The sequence below is a fragment of the Abramis brama genome (genome assembly GCF_963993115.1).
Source record: "Abramis brama genome assembly, chromosome: 9".
Lineage (NCBI taxonomy): Eukaryota > Metazoa > Chordata > Actinopteri > Cypriniformes > Leuciscidae > Abramis > Abramis brama.
The window spans coordinates 33,199,909-33,223,779 of NC_139971.1; the positions used below are offsets into that span (position 1 = coordinate 33,199,909).

At 36.6% G+C, this 23,871-nt stretch overlaps 3 protein-coding genes across 3 annotated transcripts in view; all 3 read left to right on the forward strand.

Annotated features, from left to right (window-relative positions):
* On the forward strand, positions 1-9,686 carry calb2a (calbindin 2a). Its single transcript, XM_084124408.1, has 11 exons — positions 1-188; positions 3,285-3,361; positions 4,711-4,800; positions 5,065-5,145; positions 5,836-5,892; positions 6,674-6,751; positions 7,321-7,376; positions 7,457-7,496; positions 7,590-7,643; positions 8,902-8,973; positions 9,065-9,686. Exons 1-11 carry the CDS (start codon positions 95-97, stop codon positions 9,179-9,181), a joined length of 816 nt encoding a protein of 271 aa, XP_083980534.1. The 5' UTR covers positions 1-94; the 3' UTR covers positions 9,182-9,686.
* A 4,299-nt stretch (positions 9,687-13,985) lies between these two features.
* Positions 13,986-21,036, forward strand: got2a (glutamic-oxaloacetic transaminase 2a, mitochondrial). Its single transcript, XM_084124615.1, has 10 exons — positions 13,986-14,156; positions 15,997-16,153; positions 16,373-16,501; positions 16,596-16,655; positions 17,557-17,718; positions 17,963-18,067; positions 18,252-18,402; positions 19,036-19,201; positions 19,287-19,437; positions 19,536-21,036. The coding sequence occupies exons 1-10, from the start codon at positions 14,074-14,076 to the stop codon at positions 19,656-19,658; spliced, it is 1,287 nt and encodes a 428-aa protein (XP_083980741.1). The 5' UTR covers positions 13,986-14,073; the 3' UTR covers positions 19,659-21,036.
* A 1,892-nt stretch (positions 21,037-22,928) lies between these two features.
* LOC311089360 (C-signal) overlaps positions 22,929-23,871 on the forward strand; it is a 3,875-nt gene continuing 2,932 nt past the window's right edge. Inside the window, exons 1-2 of the mRNA XM_084123999.1 lie at positions 22,929-23,236; positions 23,572-23,623. Coding sequence (XP_083980125.1) covers positions 23,090-23,236; positions 23,572-23,623 — 199 coding nt within the window. The 5' untranslated portion in view covers positions 22,929-23,089. The remainder of the gene's footprint in view (positions 23,237-23,571; positions 23,624-23,871) is intronic.

A 23,871-nucleotide genomic window follows, 5' to 3' on the forward strand; every position in this document is an offset into this window, starting at 1 on the left:
AAGCACTGGGGGAGTTACAGTGCGAATTGGACTCTGAGTGAGTAAAAGTTCGCCCGGGATATTCTTGCGGACAGTAGGACAGATATACGAAAACATGGCAAACAAAGGACAGCAGCCTCCCTACCTTCACTTGGCAGAGCTGACCGCATCACAGTTCCTGGATATCTGGAAACATTTTGATGCAGACGGTGAGTACAGATGCGCCGTTTATTCCACGGATTATGATTCTAAAAAAAGAACTAATTATGTCATAAGTGAAATTTTATCATTAAAAAAGCAGAAAAAAAGATTGACGCTAACAAAAAACACTTGTAAACACATAGGGTTCAATATCTCTGTGTGAATATTAAAGAATTTGGCAGTTTTTACGTGCGAAAAACAATTGATCAGAGAAAGAAACTTAATTAACAACATTCGAACATTTATGACCCAATGTCATTGTAATCAGCTTGCTAATGCATAGATTGACTATGGCGTGAAACAAACTTAGAAAATAATAAAATGCCCAAAAAAGTAATTTCCGAAATTGTATAGAAACACGATATTGTTTCTATACACGATATATATAGGCTATACACACACCCACACAATTCATCATATTAGCCTGTTTTCATTTTTGTTGATGTTGCTTGATAATCATAAAACATTTTTAGTGCACTGACTCTTCTTGGTACAAATCGAGAGTAGACTTCTACCACTGCTATGATCTAATAAGCCGTGGACAAAAATCAGTGAAAACCTATAGGCCTACATCTTAAAAAAAATGTTTATTAATTTATTAGTGCTACTAGATATATCGCGTTTCCAATAGGCTATAAGGGGCTCCAAATAGTATTGTGTCCCATTAGTGAAATAATTTTTTTCTGTTTCACCGGAGCTGTATTTCAAAATGTAGTGATCTGCCCACCTCGACATCATTTTTGTGCATCATGTCTGCGCTGATTGGGTTTGAGAAAGTTCACTTTCTCCAACACGGTGTATTCCCAAGTTTATTTGAACGCATCCTGGGCATCTGTCATTGCTCATTGTTGGGATGATGGGCGTGTGTTCAAGGTCCTCATCACCCAGGACATATTGTGAAGATCACTTAACCGCATTATTCTGGGAGAGTTTTCTTACATCCTGCAATATCGAAAGCTGAAAATATCTCATTGACTTATTATTTATGTATTAGGATCATAATCGTATTCGTGGAGCAGATGTTATCGTTATTGGCAACTTGGTTAGTGTTTCTTTCCTGTTCGTTTTGTATAGCCTTGAAATACAGAAAAGAAAAGTAAAAATAGATAGGGTAAATAACGTAGCCTATACTATTAGCTATGTGAAGAACCTACTTATCTCTTATTTTAAACATTAAATGAAAGATTCCTCATATAAAGTAAAAACAACGTTTTCAATTACAACGTTTCAAGTGTTTCAGTGCTTCAAGAGAGTTGGTGTTCGTGCTTAGCATGATTCCATTAAAAGGAAGGTATGTACACAATCTGTAAAGTTTATGAGGGATGGCTTATGATATGTTTATTTAAAATGTAAGCAATTATAAATGTAACTGCTAAATTGTTTTTAAGGAAGACAATGATCTGAAATTTTTCATTAAGATTCTCAGTCATTCACATTATCATAGAATAACTTATAGAAGATATTGAGAAGCATCTGGAATTATTTTCCATTAAAGATGCTTTACCACTCATTCAAGTTGGCTTGATGGAAATTCCTTCCATTAGTATCAGTAAAATTGAACTGGTTCAGCAAGTGACATGTTTTGTTATGTCATAATCCAAAATGGCTACTCCAACACATCAGTTTTATATCCAAGATGGCTGGCCACGCCGGGAAAATTATGGTAATAGCATAGGCAGAGCCAACAGGTATAGAATTCAATTATGGTAGAAATGAATAGCCAATATGTATGCTTGGGCCATATTGCATATGAGCATGATGGAATCAACCATCTGTACACATTGACATTCTCAAAGACCATTAGCTCAAAGTGTAAACAAAAATTCAATTCATTGTAAAGAGAATGAATGGTTGTCATATCTCTGAAAATGTCAGAGCAATCATATCAGCACCAGATGGCAACATAGCAGTCAATTCCAACATACTCAGCAGGATTAATGCATGTATAAACTATTAATTATGTATTGCACCCGACAATTCAGTAGATTAATTATTCTGCATAGATCTTTGTCTACAATCAATGTATGTAGTGTTCAGTCAGTGTTCATTCTCTCAACACAATAGACAGATCAATTGCTGACACACTAGTAAGATTGCCTGTCTTCAGCTCATAGTATTTCACAGCCATGCAGTGATGGTATTTCACATTTATTATAAATAACAGAAAGAGATATTTCCCGTGAGTCATGTGTCCAGCTGTCTAGAAATGCCACTGTAATTCACAGGCAAATTCATCAAAATAGTAGTTCACACTAAAGGTCCTTGCACACTGAATCCGAAATTTTCGCATGCGTTTTTTCGTGTCCGTCATTCTGTGGCTCTAAACTGTCAAAACACCATTCAAATGCTTGTTACGGATGCGAAAAACGCAGAAAATCGAACCTGATCCGTTTTTTTTTTTTGACGGACGAAAGTTTCGGAGGCAGTGTGCAAGTGTGATTGACATAACGTGAGGTTGTATTTATTTTTCAACGTGCGAAAATTTCAGACGCGAATTTCGCACTCAGTGTGCAAGGGCCTTAAGACATTTCAAACATGATAATAGGACAATACGTATGTACCCACTGCAGTTCTCACTTCACACAAGTTACAATCACTTTGGTGATGTATTAGGCCATAGACACAAAATCCCATTTCAAACGCGTACACATACACATATTTCCTTTGCATGAAGGGCCAATTTCCTAGCATGGGAAATTACCCCCGGATGGTAATATTGCATTTATTTGTGGGGGTAATTTAAAATTTCAGCATATTCTCTGAAGCATCAAGAAGAATCTCCTTTTCGTCTTTTCAAATAAATGGCTTTAAAAGGCTCATACTGTAAGGCCCCCAATTAGAGGAAAAATGGGAAAGAGAGAGCCTTCAAAGCTTTAACTGGGAGACTAGCCATCAAAAGTTTTTAATTAAGAACTGTGTTACTTGGATTGGGTGCCAGCCAACAAACCAATCTAGAGTTAACCAGCTTCAAAGCAGCCATCTACGCAATCTCATTACTTAGCATTTCCACTGAGAGACAGTAGTTATCTAGTCATATAATGACAAACATCATTATAGATGAAGGCTTCTCAGTAAGTACTGAACCAGACTTCCTTATATTGCAGGAAATGGCTACATTGAGGATAAGGAGCTTGAAAACTTCTTTAGTCAGCTGGAGATTGCACGGAGAGGGGCTGGTGTGGTAAGTATACGGACAAGTGAAGAAGCATTAACATCTCATTATAAAGCACTGTGTCTTTCAAACTAAACTGCGGAATTCTCAAAGTAATGAGGGCACTTAGGAAAACCCAAACTAGCCCTTAACTGATATGTTTGGTCTTGGCGGAATATATCTGCTGCTGTTATTGCTGCTGCTTTGAGCAAGTATGGGACTTGCTATTGCCAAATCATACACTACACGCTGCTTTGAGCAAGGAAGACATACTGCTGCTGTATAATATAGCATACGTGAGTTACCTGTAGCAGATCTATACAGGAGGAGCTGGGGAAGGTGGAGGGTTTATGAAAGCACACTGCAACTGCTACAGCAAATGCTGACCAAGTATTTGAAGGTTAAGCAGTGAGCTCATTGGCTACTGATACAGCAGGAACCAATCAGCTGTGCCCTACAGAGAATGATGTGATTGCAAGATTGAGATAAGGAACTATCAGCCTGCGCCATCTAGAATTTCATGACAGAACTTTTTTATATATTCTGAAAAATGTCTCCATGTTTTTTGGGGGGCTGGTTTTCCCATACAAAATAAAGTAAATGGGGTCCAATGTTGTTTTGGACCTAAATGACTTTCATTGTATGGACAAAAACAGTGGAAAAACATTCTTCAAAATGTGTTCCACAAAAGAAATTAAGTCATACAGGTTTGGAACAACAGGGTGAACTATCACTTTAAGATATCAAAGCTACAGTGTGTCAGCGTCGCCTCCACTGGCTCAACCAATGGCATGATTAGAGGGCGGGGCTAACTGTTTTGAAGATTGGGCAGGTTTGAAACTTCAAAACATTCATGTTTTAACAGATAATGTTCATTTAGATGAGATCAACTAGAAACACTAAGACACTAGATGAGACACTAAGACCCATTTCCTTTAACCCTAAAACACAATGCAATGCGTAATTCAAAATATGGGGAAAACACCTTTCAATGCTGTTTGTACAGAAAAATCAATATGGAAAATTCCTTCATATTAACAGAGTACATAGGGCCCTATTTATACAGACTTTGCTTAGTGTGAACTGTGTGCAAATCAAATATATAAAGACCCCAGATGACTAGGCAGATGGCATCCAGGAAAGAGGACAGGAGATTTTATCTTTATCCCTGTATGTTCAACAATAAAACAGGGGGAGCCTCATAAAGTTAGTAATTCTATTATCTGCCGTACAGGTGGCAAGGAAGATGGCAGAGAAAAATGTACACCATTTCTAAAGTGCTAGCTTTGTCCTAACCTCTGAAGCACAAACTGATTAAAGCTTTTCCAATAAGCAAAAAATGAGAAGAAGATTCATCTTGTTGTGCTGTCTTCATACAGGACCCCTCAAATGCAGCCTTTAAAGAGAAGATGACAGAGTTCATGCAGAAATTCGACAAGAACAAAGATGGAAGAATTGAGATGTCAGAGGTAGAAGAACACATCACTTACATCACTGTGACTTTGCCATTGACAAGCTTGTAAATATCCGGTACTCTAAGAGACCGCAATTATCCCATCATCCTTTCTGAGAAGAGGAAACTCTAATGCCACTCATGACTTTAATCAAACCTGTAACTTATTGATAGAGCTGTCCAAAAAGAGCCGGTCTCAAATAGGAAAAAAATGTAGGTTTTCATTTATTTACACTCCCTTGTTGTACGGGTGTCTAATCCAATCTATACTTTCCATCAGCTGGCTCAGATCTTGCCCACAGAAGAGAACTTCCTTCTCTGCTTTAGACAGTTTGTGGGATCCAGCGCTGAATTCATGGCAGTAAGTGATGATGCTACTTTTTCATTTTATAGATCCATGGTCATTTACATACATACATATATACATATACATAGACAGTATAAAACACAAATTTCCTCTTGGGAACCATACAAATATTTTCCCTATACTTATTCATTACAATGCGTTGCCAAATACTACATTTCGGATGGTTTGATCATCAGAAAGTGACTGCCTCAATGATGTATTATGTCAAGTTGAAGAGAGAATGAACTAAGGAGAAAGGGAAGCTTTTTAATCATCCAGTGTGGTAGGCAAGCCTTTTAAAGGGATAGAATGAGTAAGTACAAACTTCTATTTTCAGATGCATGTATTATTGATGTGCTGCTGTAATTCTCCATAGACCTGTAGAGGGAGGCATCTATCTTTGATAAGAGTCTGTGATGGAAACAAGGCCAGCTGCTAGATTAAAAAATTCATTAAATGGCATTTCTTGCTCCTTGCTCTAACAATGCACAGCTGCTTCGAATAGAAATTACAGAGGGTATAATGAAAAAACTATTTTAATCAATGTACTGTAAGAATAATTCGCCTATTATTTCTCCACTTCTGCATTTACATGCACTCCTATCCCTCTGATTTGTCAAACCTAAGGTATATTGCACATATAATTATAAGCTGTACTGATGGTACAGTTACAATATCTTTTTTTGTATGTTTGTCTGTATACAGGCCTGGCGGAAATATGACACAGACCGCAGCGGTTTCATTGAGGCTAATGAACTTAAGGTAAGATTTCCACTTTTCCTGCTGTGGCCTTCACAACAATCCTGAAAAGAGTTTCCACAGCCACTAATGTGACGAGGCAGATGGAAACTATGCAAATTGGATTTGGTGGCTGGCATCCGAAGAGAGTATACAAATCACTACATTTGTAAACAAAGCAAATGAAGCAATGATCACTGAGGAGACGATGACCTAAAAAAAAAGTATAGCAGATGTCATGCTTAAGGGTGTTCACAAACCAGAACAGGAGGGGGTTTGTAAGATAATAAACTCTAAGAAGAAAAGGTTGTATATAGAACTGAATATAAAGGTATACAGTATATATATAGAGAGAGAGAGAGAAGGGATCTGCATTGTTTCATATATAGAATCTTTTAGGGGTTCCCATCATAGGATCACGTCATGGATTTAGTTTTAATTAATTCATTTAGTTTTAATTCACTTTTAATTAATTAATCAATTTTAGGCTTGCAAACATAGATTATCAGTAGAAAATAATTAAATAACCCATTGAACATTAAAGTATAATGCAATCATTTAAGACATTTCTCCTTATATAGAATTTTTTTTGGCATAAATTGTTCTTTATAATTGAGTCAAGAACACAAGGTGTCTATATTGAATCTCATTGAACATTTTTGTAATAGATGGGATAGCATATATATGTATATAAAATATCATTTTGTAAATCAGCTGACAAAAGAGGTTTTTAAACTCTTAAACAATTATTTAAATTTAAATCGTCAAAATGTATATAAAATCATCATAATCTTTTTTCCAACAGGGCTTCCTCTCTGACCTGCTTAAAAAGGCAAACAGACACTATGACGACCAGAAATTGCAGGAATACACACAAACAATAGTAAGTTGTTGTCTTTGTTGTGCATTAGTCATTATCTTATCCTCCTAGTGTCTCCTAGTAACCCCATAACAAACATTAGACAAAAAAACGTTAAAGTTTTATTTTACCTTTAAATCCTGGAGCCATTTGCCACCATGCTTGAGTGACTTGTACATGCACTGACCCCACGGGTTGTGTCTGCACTCCAGCTGTGCTAACATATGCCCACATCTTAAGGCCAGAGACACAAACCTGAATTAATCCAAGGCATGCCAGCTGGATAATTGAGAGCCTTAGTTGTCCTCTACCCACTTTGAAAAATAAAATAAAATTAGAAATGTTGTGCAGCAATAGGACATATTGATTTTATAAAGAAATCTGAAGCAAGTTCAGGGGCCAGTTGCATAAACATAATCATTATGTTAAGACTGTGTCTTAAGAACAAGTACGAACAACTAGCAGTTAGTTACATTTAACTGACTAACTGAAAAGTTTATGAACTGTCTTGAAGAGAATAAGACTAGTATTAGCAGTTTATGCAACCAGGATACTGTGTAAACATTTAAACTGCGCCATTCTCTCCTTTTTAGCTCAAGATGTTCGATCTAAATGGCGATGGGAAACTGGGTCTGTCTGAAATGGCAAGGTGAGAGAAAAAAGAAAAGAAAATCACATTCATATTGTAAGACACATCAACCCAATAATCATTTTTCTGTTTATGTCAAGGCTTCTGCCGGTTCAGGAGAATTTCTTGTTGAAGTTTCAGGTGAGAGCACATTCATACATGAAGTTTTTAGCTTGGTTTTAGTTGGAAATGTAGTATTTTTAGTTACTGAACAATGTTTTTATTGCTGAACAGGGCGTCAAGCTGACTGCTGAGCAGTTCAACGCCATCTTTACATTCTATGATAAGGTGATGTATATGATATTGTGTAGATTTATATGCACTGCTGTAGTGTTGCTGGAAATCTGATCTCACCCTCCTTTGTGAGCGCCTTCTGAATGCAAAACAGTGTCCCCATTCACCTGTGCAGGAAAATGAGCAGAAGCACCTGCGCCTGTTTTTTTTCTTCCAGCTTGGTGGTATCATCATTTGGAAAGGGATTTATAATGCAAAATCAGAAGCACATTTACAACAGTTTAAGTGGCAACCACAAGTAATTACAGAAATCCCAATGAAAATTGCTGCAAGATGAAAATTGCTATTTAATGCTGTGCTACCACAAGTTCATCATTAGTCTTTCTCCAGTTAACTTACACAGACCAGACTTATGCCTTAGGAAGGCAAGATTATCTCATCATTGTTCTATGTAATCAATATCTTTGAGCAAATAGAGACCATTAGACAACAGCACCCGCTCACAGGCTTGCTATGAGGACCAACCTTCAGTTATACATGAAATGTAATCCACATGAACACAATGTGTATCAAATGTTAGCATTTAAGTGTAGAATCAATGTAGAATTAGTCTCCTTCCCGCAGTCAAAATGCCTTTCTGTTGTTATGAAAAATATTGAGAGCGAGACATCACATGCCAGGCCATCTAAGCACTTTTATGGCTTGCAGTCATAAAATAAGAATTGAAACAGACAGGCGTTTGGAAAAAATAGCATTTCTAACAGGGATTAAGTCACTCAAAAGCCATCATTAAGCCAATATGGCTCTGTTCAAATGAACAGACTCTTGGATTATTTCACCTAAAAATAAAAATTCTGTCATCATTTATTTACCCTGATGTCCCTCCAAATCCATATTACTGTCTTCTATTGGACACCAAAGCTGGCTCTTTTCCATGCTAAAACAATAAATGGTGACCGAAGCTTTCAAGCATAAAAAAGGACACAAAAGCACTTTAAAAAATATCATTAGTGGTCTATACATCTGTATTCCACTGCCATTCGATCTAAATCTAAGCATTATTCACTAAGTTTATGAGAGTAGTGCTTGATTCATGAATGAATGAGTCAGATCTTTTCAGTGAATGACTTCATCTATTTCACACAACTGGTCTGAATGATTCGTCCACAAATTTGAATGATCCGACTCTCAAGTTCTCTCTCACACAGTGATTCGGTCGCTACAGTTCAATTTCAATGCGATCCGCACACAAAGACATTCAAAAGGTTTTGTAAATTGTGAATTTCATGGGTGTTGTTTTCTTGCTTTCAAGGATGGAAATGGCTATATTGACGAGCAGGAGCTGGAGGCTCTCCTGAAGGACCTCTACGAGAAGAACCATAAGGTGAGATAAGAAGGCTCAGAAATAGTATAGCACTTCACAGTGACAAATAAGAAAAGCATTCTTACAGTACTGTGCTTGTGTTTAACCTCAGGAGGTGGACACCAAGAGCCTGACTGGTTATAAGCAAAGCATCATGGCACTGTCAGACGGGGGAAAACTTTACCGCACAGAGCTGGAGATCGTCCTTTGCCGGGAGCCCATGCTGTAAATCGAGGCTTCCTGACCTTCATCTCAGCTCTGTTCCAGCTGCCTGAATACTGTAACCGTGTGCATGTGCCGGGCACCCCCGTCCCCCTCCCCCTCTCGAAATGAGTTCTGAACGAGTGTGCACAGAAAAGCACAAAGTCTGTCCTCTCCCCTTCTTTCCTTTCCCTTCCCACAACCCCGATCGCCACTGCTTTCCTTCGCCTACAAACTGCAGCTACTATGATGCCCTCTGCTCAATTTTTAAACTATATATTTAAAGAAGAATCTTTCTGAAAGAGTAGCAGACTGATGGCATAATATGATAAGATATTTATTTGGAGTGCTTGGCTTTAAATTCTTCTTCTGGTTTCTTCCCTTCCGTTTGGTTTCCTCTTCGGTTTGTTTTTGTCCTCATTTCATCTTATTCCTGCCCAATTATGTTTGGGTTTTGTGGTGTGTGTTTTTTTTTTGGCTGATACTGTTTAAGGATGTATCTGAGAGCATTAATAAAAGTAATGTGATATAAATTTGATGTTTTGTCATTTATTTGTTTTTGCTAATCCGGATGCTTGAGAAATTATTAAAAAAATACAATTGCAGGAATATTTCTTTTACAGAACAGAACATATTTAACTCTTTGAAATTGTCCTTTGTTACACGTAACATCTCATTCATACAGTCAGTTCTGTGACATGCTGGATGGAGACATCACATTTCTAGAAAACATCTTTCCCAGTTGTGTCCAGATGCATTTAAACCACATTAAATAATTTATCTGCTAGACTTTCCTCTTACATAGCAGAGTTTGTAGAAATTCCTATCAATTAATCATCAGAACATGAATAATTCATCCAAATGCAGTTTTGGTTTTATAAATGGGGATTCTCTACACTGCTTGCATTGACTGATAACATTGCTCCAGCATACACTGATGATTTATTTAACTAAATCTTATCTTACAAAATCTAACCTATATTTTATTTAACATTCTATATATTCTAATAGACTATAAAGACTTTTTTTTTTTAAAAAGCAATTAGTCTCTATTTAACAGTGTCACAATGCTGACTTTTTTTCGTAGCAAGTGTTCAAGTGATACCAGTGAGAATTTTGTTCAAAGCAAATTAACTGTTTCCTCAGCTCCAAAAATGTTACTTTTAAATATATAAAAAGCTTTGCCCTTCCCATTTTTCCTATTGAATACAATTACCAGAAAGCATTCATACTCTGGTATTATGTCTATATTGTAATTGCTAGACTAATGAATTAATAAATGAAGAGAATCCTGTTCTTTTATTGATGATGTTTAAATATAGCTACTGTGAATTTAATGGTGAATTGAGAGTGGATGGCTAAATTCACCTCTTCTCTATAGCCTTTCTACACTACAAAATGGGAAAGAGGCTAAAAAAAGTTGTTACCTAAAGGTAATCGATGCAATGCTAATTGAAATTTGGAGGCCTTAGATGCCTTTTAATTAGGCATCTTAATACTTTTTAAGACTTGATGAAGATGATCTAGGTATAAGAAACATCTAATGGCGTCCAATAACAATTCAAAACAGTGTTGGATTAAATTAAAATGTGCCATAGTTCATCAAATTTTAGATACTGCTGCAATTATTGCAATCAACAACAGATCTCATTCTTCTGACATTTATGTGTTTGGCAGATGCTTTTCCTACCAATGTTATTTTCATTAAAGTGAACAAATCCCATTAACAGCAGTAACCAAGACATGCATCTGAGAAAACACCATACACAGGCTTGGAATCCATTTTCTAGGCTATGCTTCAAACATTAATAGCTCACAGCAACTACAAATACACTAAACTTCTAAGACGAAGATGTAACAGCCTCAGCTTATCTTCCCCGGATCTCCTGCAAGGCAGACAAGGATGTTACCACTAAGCACCAATGCTCTCTGCCACTCAGCATATGCTAATATAATTATAAAGGCCTTTAATGTCCTTCAGGCTCATTGCGAGCCTCATAAGTCTCATAGAAAATTGAAAGCATAAAAGGGAAAAGGGGGATGGTAGCTAAGATCAAGAAAGGACAAGCAAAAATGAGCTTAAATGGATGATGAATGGTCATGATGCTAGGATGGAGGCTCACGGATTCATTACCTCATGCACTAAATTCTGAAAAAATGCCAAGCATGTCTGGCAGTCATTGTAACGTTAATTTGTGATGTCATACATGTCAGTATTCACAGCATTTGAAAGTAAACTGCAGAACTCAACGTCTGTAAGCAGAGAGATGCAGTATAGAGACATCAGCCTTTATATCCTACAGCCAATAGAGAGAGAGGTGAGCCTTTCACTGGTATTAGCACTTTAAATAAGTGAGGGGTTCAACAGTTCTGCAACGTGTGGAGCAACAATGACTCCAAGTGGCCACTTATTATAATTGCACTAGCATGTTAATATGCATAGGCTACTGCTTCACTGATGCAAGTGTTGGACCTATGAAGGTAAAAGAGTAGCAAAACTCGAGAGCACGTTGAATTTGTACAGTAAATATTCGTACTTATTCGCGAAATTTGAAATTGCAATGACAGATTTGAGAAGTTGCAAGTGTAATTGAGGTTGTAGGCTACTGCGAATGTGAATGTAAGATTAAATGCAAATATATATTTCAAGTTTGTGTCTGTCATTGTATTTATGTGAATGGCATTTTACACATTTGTGACTAGCCTACTTGTCTGCAGCTTCAAATTCAGAATACAGGTTTGTGACCATGGGCGAGGCTAGCCCCTTTTTAGGGGTGCTTCAGCACCCCTAAAAAGGAGCTCAGCACCCCTAAAACTTGGAGTAAGAAATGTTATTATAAAAAAAAAAATTCGTCTTTGACAATGTTAAATAATGTCCAAAACATACTCCGTAGTTTGTGGTTTAAAATGTATGTGTAAGGATGAAAATGAAAACATCCCCGCTTAGCAAATGGTGTCATCCTCTCTTCTTCTACTTCTCCTCTGTACCTGCACCGCTCAGCACGGCCGTCATCCAGCGCGAAACACACGCAGAGTGAGAACCAAGGCGTCACTAGGCCCTTTTTGAACTTCTGCCTAGCCCCCCTAAACATTTGTGATTAAGTGTAGGCTACACAAATGCGTGTTCGCAGAAACTGCTGTGCGCGAATTTTAGCAGCACGACTGACGCTTCAGTTTACGGTCAAGTGCGAGTTAAGAAGATGTAAGTAGCTAAACTAAACATTTTATATTTGACAGTTTTTTAGGTCATAAATGTTAAACGAATGACAAAAATAATTAGAAAACTAATAAACTTTTGTCTAATTTCGCCATTTTGAGCTGAAAATAGGCCTATATAACGTGTAATTATGTCATTGTGAGGGGACAAGAAACATTAACAAAGCCGTTTTCATAGGCACAAGATTAATAATGCATGTGTACATGTTGAGAATTAATATAATACAATTTATAGCCTTCAGTAAATTAAAAAAGTTCAGCTTTTAGGAAGGGAAGAGACAGGGCAAGATCAGGAGACTGAGAGAAAAAGACAGAGTGATGGAGATGAGGAGAGAGCAGGTTTTAAATCTGTTTCTTATCCTTTTTTGGCCTTCAAACGTCTTGAAATGCACATATCAGAAATAAAAATGTTTAACCCCATAACAGCCTCAAGTTTATGACCTCTTTGATTATAAAGCCCTGTCTACGGCCATGTATTAGGCCTAGATCAATAATGAATGTGTACATATTGTGAATGAATTTAATAAACTTAGTTACCTAGCTTTCCTGGTAGCTTTGTCTGAAAAAATGATTCATAAATCAACCTATCAGTTGACCCTATGTTTACTTTCTTCACTGACAGACAAAAATGAAAAGCCTATATTAGTCAAAGCAGCTTTAGGAGGGGAAGAGACAGAGCAAGATAAAAACAAAGAGAAAAAGAGTGTGATGCTGATGAGGTGAGAAAATAAACAGCTGCCCGCACATGGTTTTAAAGCTATTGTTATCCAATTTCTTTGGCCTTCAAAACATCTTAAAATGCACATATGTAGATCAGAGAAATCAAAATTTTCTCGGGGGAGCATGCCCCCGAACCCCCCTAAATACCTCACATTTGGTTCCTCAGTGATTATAAAACTGTGCCATATGCATATTGCTGGATGAATTAATGAAACTAGTTAATAATGAGCATTAGACCATAAACTAACTTTTTTTTTTTTTTTTAAATCATACCCTCATTGGGGGCTGAGCCCCCCTAAAACGAAAATCCTAGAATCGCCCCTGTTTGTGACTATTGTCTGCGAGTGCAAATTTCAACATTCAACTTCAGATTTTTATTTGACATGTTTTCACATTGGAGCTGTGAGTGTAAATGTTCACATACAAATACGAATATTTATTATACAAGTTCTCAAGTTCACATCTACGTGCTCTCGAGTTTTGCTACTCTTTTACCTTCATATGGACCTCTCAAGTATCTTGTAATTTGTCTGGAAAGACTGAACCATTGTTTGGACATGGAATTTGATACAGTAGGCTAGCCTACGCAGGCAATAATTATACACTGTAAACATTTTTTTTTTTTTTTTTTAAGTTATTGGAGTAGGCCCTATGTTTATACAAGGAAATACTATTTCAGACATTTTACTTCAAAATGGCACGTTTAATTCAATGCGACGTTACTTGTCATTTCTTTGTAATTATTTGTGAAATTTACTAGCAATTTTAAACCCTACAACATTTTTTTTTTCAGTGTACAGAAAAAAACCCCAGTTAAACCAGTTACTCTTAGCTGGCTACTGTACTACCTCTTGTCTCCAGCAGCAATGCAATGCAATGTCCTTGGAGGCGCTATAATCAACACATGCAGAGCACACAAGTTCAAGTAACGTTAACCCAGCCAGTGTGCGTTAGTCTTCCTCCAAGTCATCTGTGCTTCCAGCAATGGCCCTGTTGCAATCCAGCAAGATTTTGACTAATGTCGGGGCTCAGGCCCCTGTTTTAGCAGTCTTACAGCTCCGTGCAAGGTAATTTGAGGCTTTATTTTTCTTGTGCAAACACTCTGTTGACAAGTTAGCTTGTGCTAGCGAGTTAGCGCCGCGGACTGACTAGAGCAGCACCACTGAAAGTTACTCTACTGTAACATATGAGACTTTAACCTTGAATGCCTCATTCATTCATTCATTGTGCTTATAATTCAACATAGTTATTAATGCTTTTGATGTTTACCGAGTGTTTTTTTTATCTTTCAACATGAAATTTTAATTTCATATATGACGACTGTCAATGTCGGAAGTTATAATATAATCACTAACGTTAATAGGGCGTTGATAAGCGATCAGAATTAATGAGATCAACACAGGCGAGAAGTTAAGTGTTCATAATGACATTACATTAGTGATATATCAGGTTCAGCCAGGCCTAGCTTGCTACTGTCTGACACAAGATTATATTTTCTTTATTGAGATGAAAAAACAGCCTCCCTATAAAAACTTATTTTCTGTTACTGCTGTTTCTGTTAAAGTATTAAGGTGCATTGCAATTTTATTTTTTTATACTAAATATTATTTATTTTATCTACTTGTGTTTTATATTCGCTCTAACTTTATTATTTATTTATTAATGTATCTGCTAGGAGGGCACTTAAAATTTTTAGGAACATAATTCATAAATTCATTAATTTACTTTATTTTTTATCTGCTTATTTACTTTATTTTTATATATCTTCTTGTTTTTATTTACTTGCCTATTCATTTTTCTTTATAAGTTTTTGTTATTTGTCTGTCAGCTTTGGGTTTACTTAATTATATGCTATATAAATTATGTGACTTGAGTAGGAACAAAAAAGGAACATGTAATGCCTTTACGCCTACTTCCTCAGATTGGGCCAATCACTAAAGTCAGAGACAGGAATGCTTCCACATAAAACCACATATGTCCTGTAAACATTACATTATTGTCATTAATTAATGTTCTACACTTAGGGTTTTGCTTGTTATTGAGGATAAAAAGTAGCAGTATGTCTTAAATTCAAAAGCTGAGAGTACAGCAACAGTGCACACAGTATGGTTTTTATTGTAGTTCTAGTTGCTGATTGGTACAACTGACTGACATTCAGAGCTGGGTTGAAAAGGGCAGTATGTGAGTGTTACACATGATTGGTTCTGATGCAGGGGGTGGGGTGTTGTTCACATCTCTTCATTGGATTACCACACTTTATGTGGGTGGGGTTTAGATTGGAATTATACTCCCATTTTACACTGGTAATTACAGAGATGGCCTACTGTTTGTCTTGGCAAGCTAGCAGAATCTTTATTTAGAATGACATGGCCATTCTGAACCTGTGTGCCAAGCATCCATCAGAACAAATACAGCCATGCAATGTGCTTAAACTTGGAGTTTAAAATTCCTCTACTGTTAACGTTCAGACATGAAGTGTCATTAGTGGAGTTTAGCAGTCTAGCTCAAGCTGCTATTGAATTCCTTCCAGTTTAGCAAGAACTAAAACTCTGTAATGATAATCAGCTTATGATAAACTTATCCATCTTGGAGAATTTTTAATGAGACGTTCAAAGAATGAGTAGATTTTGTATATGCAAAGAAGTTTTCGGGCCAGTGAAAGAAGGTGGTCTGTATTTAATTATTAGGGATGTTTGAATTTCAGTCTTCTGCACTGCTCTAAATTCTTTGGGGTTCACAGCTATAACAGTGTTTTGGCCTTCCTTCCAAAAGTATTTAAAAATTAAACAATTTACAATTTAACTATTAACATCAATTTTCCTATGACAACACACAGTCATAACAATTTGACTGGAGCAGCATACTTGCACTCAATAGTTAACCTAAAAGTATTCTTTTTTTTCACAGCTCATGGTGGACTGAGGTACAGATGGGACCCCCTGATCCCATCCTGGGTGTCACGGAGGCGTTCAAACGTGACACCAACCCCAAAAAGATGAACCTCGGAGTAGGAGCTTATAGAGATGATCAGGGCAAGCCGTTTGTCCTTAACTGTGTCCGAAAGGTTTGTCATAACGTAACAATTTGCATACGATATGATTATGCAAGGATCTTTCCCTGAATCACCCTGGCCTGTTTTATCTTCTAAAATGCTTTTTGTTATATAGCTGACATACTTTTAAAACAGCAATTGTCCATAACTCTATCCACTTCCAATCAGCCAAATAAAGTTTTACTATTCTAATCCCTGCTCAAAACAAATGACAGAATTTGGTATTGTCAGGCTGAGGCCCAGATTGCTGCTAAGAAGTTGGATAAAGAGTACCTTCCTATTGGAGGGTTGGCAGACTTTTCAAAGGCCTGCGCTCAGCTGGCTCTTGGACCTGATAATGAGGTCTTAAAGAGCGGAAGAGTAAGTACTTTAAAGCAATGCATTTTAAAAGGAAGTATTTTGCTTCTTAAATTATTAGATGTGATTATTAATTCCCAGTTCTTTTTGCACACAGAGCATCACTGTCCAGACGATCTCAGGAACCGGATCTCTACGTATTGGTGCTAACTTTTTGGTATGTAGTTAAACATAGTGGTTTGTAAGGATTTCATAATATATTTGTTTTGTTTTATATGTGGCTGTCATAGAGCACAACAGAAGTGACCCATCCTATTCCTTCGTATGTTTGTAAACCTTTAGAAACAAATACTAAGTATGATTCAAAAAGAATATTTTATTTACTTGCCGAATTTTACACTACCATTCAAAAGTCTGGGGTCGGTAAGATTTTTTTTCAATGTTTTTGAACGAAGTCTCTTCTGTATTTATTTATTTGATCAAAAATATAGTAAAAACAGTAATATTGTGAAATATTTTTACAATATAAAATAAATGTTTTCTATTATATACATTTTAAAATGTAATTTATTCATGTGATGGAATTTGAAAGCTGAATTTTCAGTTGAATGATGCTTCAGAAATCATTCTAATATGCTGCTTTGGTGCCCAAGAAACATTTGTTATTATTACCATAGTTGAAAACAGTTGTGCTGCTTAATATTTTTGTGAAATAATATATATATATTAAATTTACTGTTACTACATTTTGATCAATAATGATCAATAATGATGTATTACTTTCTAAAAAACAATTACAAACCCCAAACTCTTGAACGGTAGTGTATATTATATTTGTTTTTGATATATTTATCTCATTCCCAATGCTTCATGGGACGAGTTGTTCACCTCTTCATCAATGAACTGAAGGGCACAGTTCTTGTAGCTAATAGTTTTTCATTCTTTCATATATTTTTGTGCTTTTAATTTGAGTTTGTAATGCGATGTTAGGCCTGATTGTTTCTGTTAACCAAGGCTACTAAAAAAGTGGGTTGTCACTGTTGACTATTTTGATTTCTGGTTATTGGTTGTAAAGGTAGTTCAAATAACAAGTACTCACATCACTTCTTCTTGTCTAGTCACGATTCCATAACGTGTCCCGGGGCGTGTACCTGCCTAAACCCTCCTGGGGAAACCACACCCCTATCTTCAGAGATGCGGGCATGCAGCTAAATGCTTACACCTACTATGACCCTAAAACCATTGGCTTTGACCTTAAAGGAGCCTTGGATGATATTTCAGTAAGACATTTTTTTTATATCTTGTACTTTATTGGGAATAAGCATTGTACATTTGTTGCATTTTAGCTCTCTTCTTTTCTTCTGATCCACCTTTTAAGTATGAAGAGGGAATAATTTTATTTTGAATTTCTGGATAATGTAATATGTGGAGTATTTGTATAAATGAAGTGGGGGGGGGGAATAAAAATGTTTTTCCCACAAATGAAATCAGATTTATGTATGTATTTATTTATTTCTCTTTCAGAAAATCCCTGAGAAGAGTGTTATTGTTCTGCATGCGTGCGCTCATAATCCCACAGGAGTGGACCCAAAGCCTGAGCAGTGGAAAGAGTTGGCTGCTCTGATCAAGGTAACTGGTTTTGGCGTTAAATCAGGTCTCAGAAAAGCTACTTACTGAAGTGACAGAAACATATAGTTGGAATGAAATCCTTATCTTTGTTTGACCATTTGGATCGATAAAAGAATGACTGTCCTCAGTCTCAAATGAATGACTATTTCAGTGATGATAAGATTCTTCACTCTCATTTCAACAGAAAAGAAATCTCCTGGTGTTCTTTGACATGGCTTACCAGGGATTTGCCAGTGGCGATATCGATCGTGACGCTTGGGCTGTGCGCTATTTCATTGAGCAGGGGCACAACATTCTTCTGTCCCAGTCTTTTGCAAAGAACATGGGCCTGTATGGTGAGCATCAAATATATTGTTAAAACAAATCCTTGCTAATTACACTTATATAAAAAGTTAATAATTCCCTAATTCAAAAGTCTCTTCTCACCAAGGCTGCATTTGTTTGATCAAAAATACAATAAAAACAGTAATAATGTGTAATAGTATCACAATTTAAAAGAACTTTTTTCTGTTTTAATATATTTTAAAATGTAATTTATTCCTGTGTTTGACAAAGCTGAATTTCCAGCATCATTACTCCAGTCTTCAGTGTCACATGATCCTTCAGAAATCATTCTAATATCCTGCTCAAGAAATATTATTATTATTATCAATGATAAAAACAGCATGTATTTGCAATAGAAGTCTTTTGTACCATTATAAATGCCTTTCCTGTCACTTTTGATCAATTTAATGCATCCTTGCTGAAAAAAAGTGTTAATTTCTTATAAATGGTAGTGTAAGTGTAATCTCACTAGTTTTTCACTTGTTTATCCTTAAATTCTCCCACTATAGTAAGAGAAAATACACTGTACAGATATATTATTGAGTCAATTTATCATTCAAGGATTCAAGGATTTGTGTTATATTTGGAAAATTAGACAAAACTTTAGATTTTAAAGTTAATACTCTGTACCTTTGCGTCTTCAGGTGAGCGTGTAGGGGGCTTCACGGTGGTGTGTAAGGATGCTGAAGAGGCGAAGCGTGTGGAATCCCAGCTGAAAATTCTCATCCGACCCATCTACTCCAACCCACCCATGAACGGAGCTCGCATCGCCTCCACTATCCTCAACACACCCGAACTCTACAAAGAATGGTGAGTCCAGAGATTAATCGCCGTCATGAACCCAGCCAATGAGAACTGAGCTCTACAGACTGTGGCTCGACTGTTTTTCTGGTAGGCTCGAGGAGGTGAAAGGCATGGCCAGCCGTATCATTAGGATGAGAGAGATGCTGGTTTCAAACCTTAAGAAGGAGGGCTCCACTCACAACTGGCAGCACGTCACTGACCAGATCGGAATGTTCTGCTTCACGGGACTCAAAGCGGAGCAGGTAAGTCAAGAGAAAGTGCATTCTGGGTATCTCTGATAAGGTCTCAGCCTTTTCTCATTGGCTTTTCTCTGCTCGTCTTCTTTGTGGCTCTTTGTCAGGTGGAGCGTCTGATTAACGAATTCTCTATATACATGACAAAAGATGGCCGGATCTCCGTGGCTGGTGTGACGTCTGCAAACGTGGAATATCTAGCACACTCCATCCACGCTGTCACCAAGTGAAGCTGGCAGCAGACAGAGAGCACGCAAAAAGTAATTTAGATGATATAAAGTCCTCTGCTGCCTGTCTTTTAGAACAAGATATGAAATATAACTAATGTAGACTTCTAGTTCACTTAATTTGGAATTATAAATGTAAAAGGTAGTTCACCCAAAAATTTAAATTCTGTCATCAATCACTCACCCTCATGTTGTTCCAAACCCATAAGACCTTTGTTCATCTTTGGAACACAAATGAATCTGTTTGTCATATAAAGTGAATGTGTCTCATATGGATTATGATTATGATCTCTTTATGAACTTTTCGAAGCATGGTAGTTGCGTAGCTGTCAATGGAGGGACAGAAATCACTCAGATTTAATTAAAATCGTCTTCATTTGTGTTCCGATGATGAACGGAAGTCTTACGGGTTTAGAATGACATGAGGGTGAGTTATCAATGACAGAATTTTCATTTTTGGGTGAACTATCCCTATAATTCATGACTATGAATGTGAGCCCCTGAATAAATTAAGGCAGAATAATAAAAACCAGCTTTAAAGGATATCAGTGCTGATACAGGAAATCATGATAAGAATGTTTTTATGGTCCAAAATATGCTGATATATCAATTAACAACGTGTTTATTAAAGTTAGAGAAATAACTGAAAAGGAGTAAACAAGATTTCATGTTTGGACATTAATTGTAAAATCTTTTTAGGACTGTAAGTCTTTATCGTGGCATTTACTCTTATCAAAGTGATGTTCCGGCATTAAAAGTCTTCTTGAGCTGTAACTTGTTCTGCTTAGACAAGTTTGTGACAATAATGCACTTATTCTATACCGAGGTATTGTAACCTGCAATGTCAGCGTCTACTAGTGAAGAAAGCCCATAGTGTTTGCACTACACGTGTTCTTGCGTAATTTATTATAAATTTATCTTGCTATTCTGTGTAATTGTCACAGATATCACACATAAAAAAATAATTTCATAAATCATTAGGAATTCAGACATCCTAGCTGGCCATTAAACTGGATCTGATTTGTCAAAAAAATGTGTTTGTGCATCTGTGGGCAAAATCCGATGAATCGATCCATTTTATAATAAAAATCAACTTTAAAACATATATTGTTACTGATATTTCAGTGGTTAATCGATGCTTTAAGAAAAGCTTTGCTTGTTTAATCCTGTGTATGGCTGATGATTATGTAAACATGCAGTTTGTAAGGATAATTCTGTTTTGAAAAAAACGGTTAAAATATATATATTTGTATAACTGATTATTGAGTTGCTAAAGTAAATTAAGCGGTTTATGAAATGTCCAAAGTTCTTTATCGAAAATGAAATGTCACGAGTGATACTGTATGAACAATAAAATTAATAAAAGTGAGCTCAACGAAAACTCACGTTTGATTTTTTGTTTTTGTTTTAGTGATGCTTGTGTTCAAAACATTTTGTGGGTCATAATGATCGTATTTTATAATAAAGCTACTTTAAATAAGTCAATAGCTGTGTCCCAATGTGAAGGCTGCATCCTCCGAAGGCCATATGTGAAGGCCGATTGCGTCACAGCGTCGCAACGAATGATGTCCCAATTCAAAGGCTGCCCCAATTCAAAGGCTGCACACTTGGGTTGTTCCAGTCCACTTTTAGACACGCACTTGCGAACGTCCCTAAGCACTTCCCCTCGGGGGAATCCCTGCCGCCATTCCACTTCGTGAAGTGGACGAGGGAAGTTTATATGGACAGACCCTCGTTCACTCGATTTTGCCCGAGGGAGCGAGTCTACTTCAAATGTACACTTCAGGCACCTATATGTCCCACAATGCAGTACGATTGTGACGTCACCACAACAGACAACTCTATGATGATATATTAATTATAAATTGTATTTATTTAAAACAACCCAAACACACATATAAACATTTGGATACTGCATTAAACAAATTCTTAAAGGATTTTTTTTTTAAATAATACATCAACTCCATAGCTGATTCCAAGTGATCAAGGGCTTAGGACGTTGCAGTTTCCGCCACTAGTGGGCACTCGTGCAACGTAAGCAATGACGTACATCCGAGTGAACGAGATGGAGGGAAGTTAGCGAGTGAAGGGCATGACAATTTTGGACTGGAACGCAGCATTGGAAGGTCGCATTTGAAGGCCGATTGCGTTACCGCGGCGCGATGAAGGCTAGTTTGAGATGCGCCTAGCCTCGCCTGAAATGTATGCGAGAGTAGGCGTCTGCAGTGAGGGGAGGAGTGAAAAAAGCGCAGGCAAGACGGACAGTTCTCTCTTATCGCAGTGAATCTGACCATACTGACACCTGTGAGATCAAAGATGGATATCGCGGGATTCACGCTCGTGCACAGACAGCGTTAATAAACTGGATGTAATAAGTTCTGTTGCTTTTATTTGAAAATAATTATAATGAACAAGACACCCATTTAATTACATACCAAAGACGTGTTTATCAATCATTTTTACTTTAATTACAGACATGTTTTATATTTATATTTTTATAAATATGACAACAATCAAATAACCCATAGATAACACTGTCAGAGAGTTTGGGAATACTAACACATAATTTATACACATAATAACATGAGATCAGAGTTTTAAAATCAAACGGTTTAAAAGAGAACAATTACATCACGGTTGTTTAAACCAATGAACATTAAGCTGTGTTGTCAGCAAGTTGTTTCCTTTTTTCTGTAGGTGGGAATTAGTTAGTTAAATTTTATTTCTGTGTCATGCCAAAACATTTGGCCCATCCCACAAGGGATTACAAGACACCACAAACTTATTTAGCAAACATCTTCCTGTCGCATATACAAATCATTCTGGAAAATACATGAATACAGATATATACTACATACACACATGTATACATATATACATACACACACACACAGACACCATATACAAACAAATCCTCAACTACAGATCATCTCGATAAAGAGCTTTTTCCTCTTCTCTCATGCTCAAGATAATTAGCTAATTTATGTTTCACATGTAAACAGACATCTCAGTCTTTGAGCATCATCCATATTTACCAAATCAATATCTGGTTTTATCTTACAAAACAAAAAATCACGCTGTTCACAATAAAATAGACAGTAGAAAACAAAATGGAAATCATTCAAAAAACACTTAACAACACGTTTTTCCACTACGCTACTAAATTAACATATCGTCCTGTTTCAACAGTCAAAGGTAAAACACAGAGATCTTTGCCTTTTTGACAAATTATATACAACATAATTATCTGTGCCATATTCCGGTTTTATCATCACAAACTCGACGGGGAACTAGACGGTGGTGACGCGTGGAGACAAGTGATTACCTGATCACGTGACTATAGACTATTCTGGCATCAAGCTGTCATCTATTCTAATTTATCTCGTGCGGCTTGGACAGAAAATTAATTTCGTGTTCTCGAATAAAGTGACAATATGAGTCTAGCATTCAAAAACTGTTCAAACTTAATGGTCACCGGAGCCAGTCGAGGCCTCGGACTGCAGATAGTTGAGAGTCTAGTAACGGGAGGATTCTCTCCCGGGAAGATTATCGCTACTGCTCGGGATCCAGATGGAGCCAAGGTAATTTCGTGAGCAGAGAGTGTGGTATTTGCAATAGGCCTACTATACAAACATTAAACCAGCCCCAGATAGTTTACAGTCATCTTTTTAGCTGCATGGGAATGTGCACATGCGCAGTTTACAAGTACGAACATTTACTTTGTTCTGCATTTCAACAATAATATTTCAGGTTAAAAGTCGTATCAATGTACAAGGAGACGGAAGTGTATATTTTATTAGATTTTTAGTCTGATAATCATTTAAAAGTTCATACATTTATATGTAGTTTAAAATTAGGTCATAAAAGCAGCAAGTGTAAAAAAAAATATATTTTAAAAGACCTATTTGTTTTATAGGAATTGCAAAGGTTGGCAGAAGAGCATCAAAACATACACATTATTAAACTGGGTAAGTACATTAAAACTAAAAGGAGTGTCTAGTCTAGAACAGTTGTTCTCAGTTTGGTTTGCTTCATGACCCAGATTTTATATTGAACATTAGGTGGCGACCTAACACAACACAATTCTTTTTTATTATTATTGTGAAAAAAAAAAAAAAAAAAACTATATGATGAAAGCATTAATATCACCATTAACTACCATGACATTGACAGTTTTATAAATGCTTAAACAACAGTGGAAGTGTTTGCCTTGAAC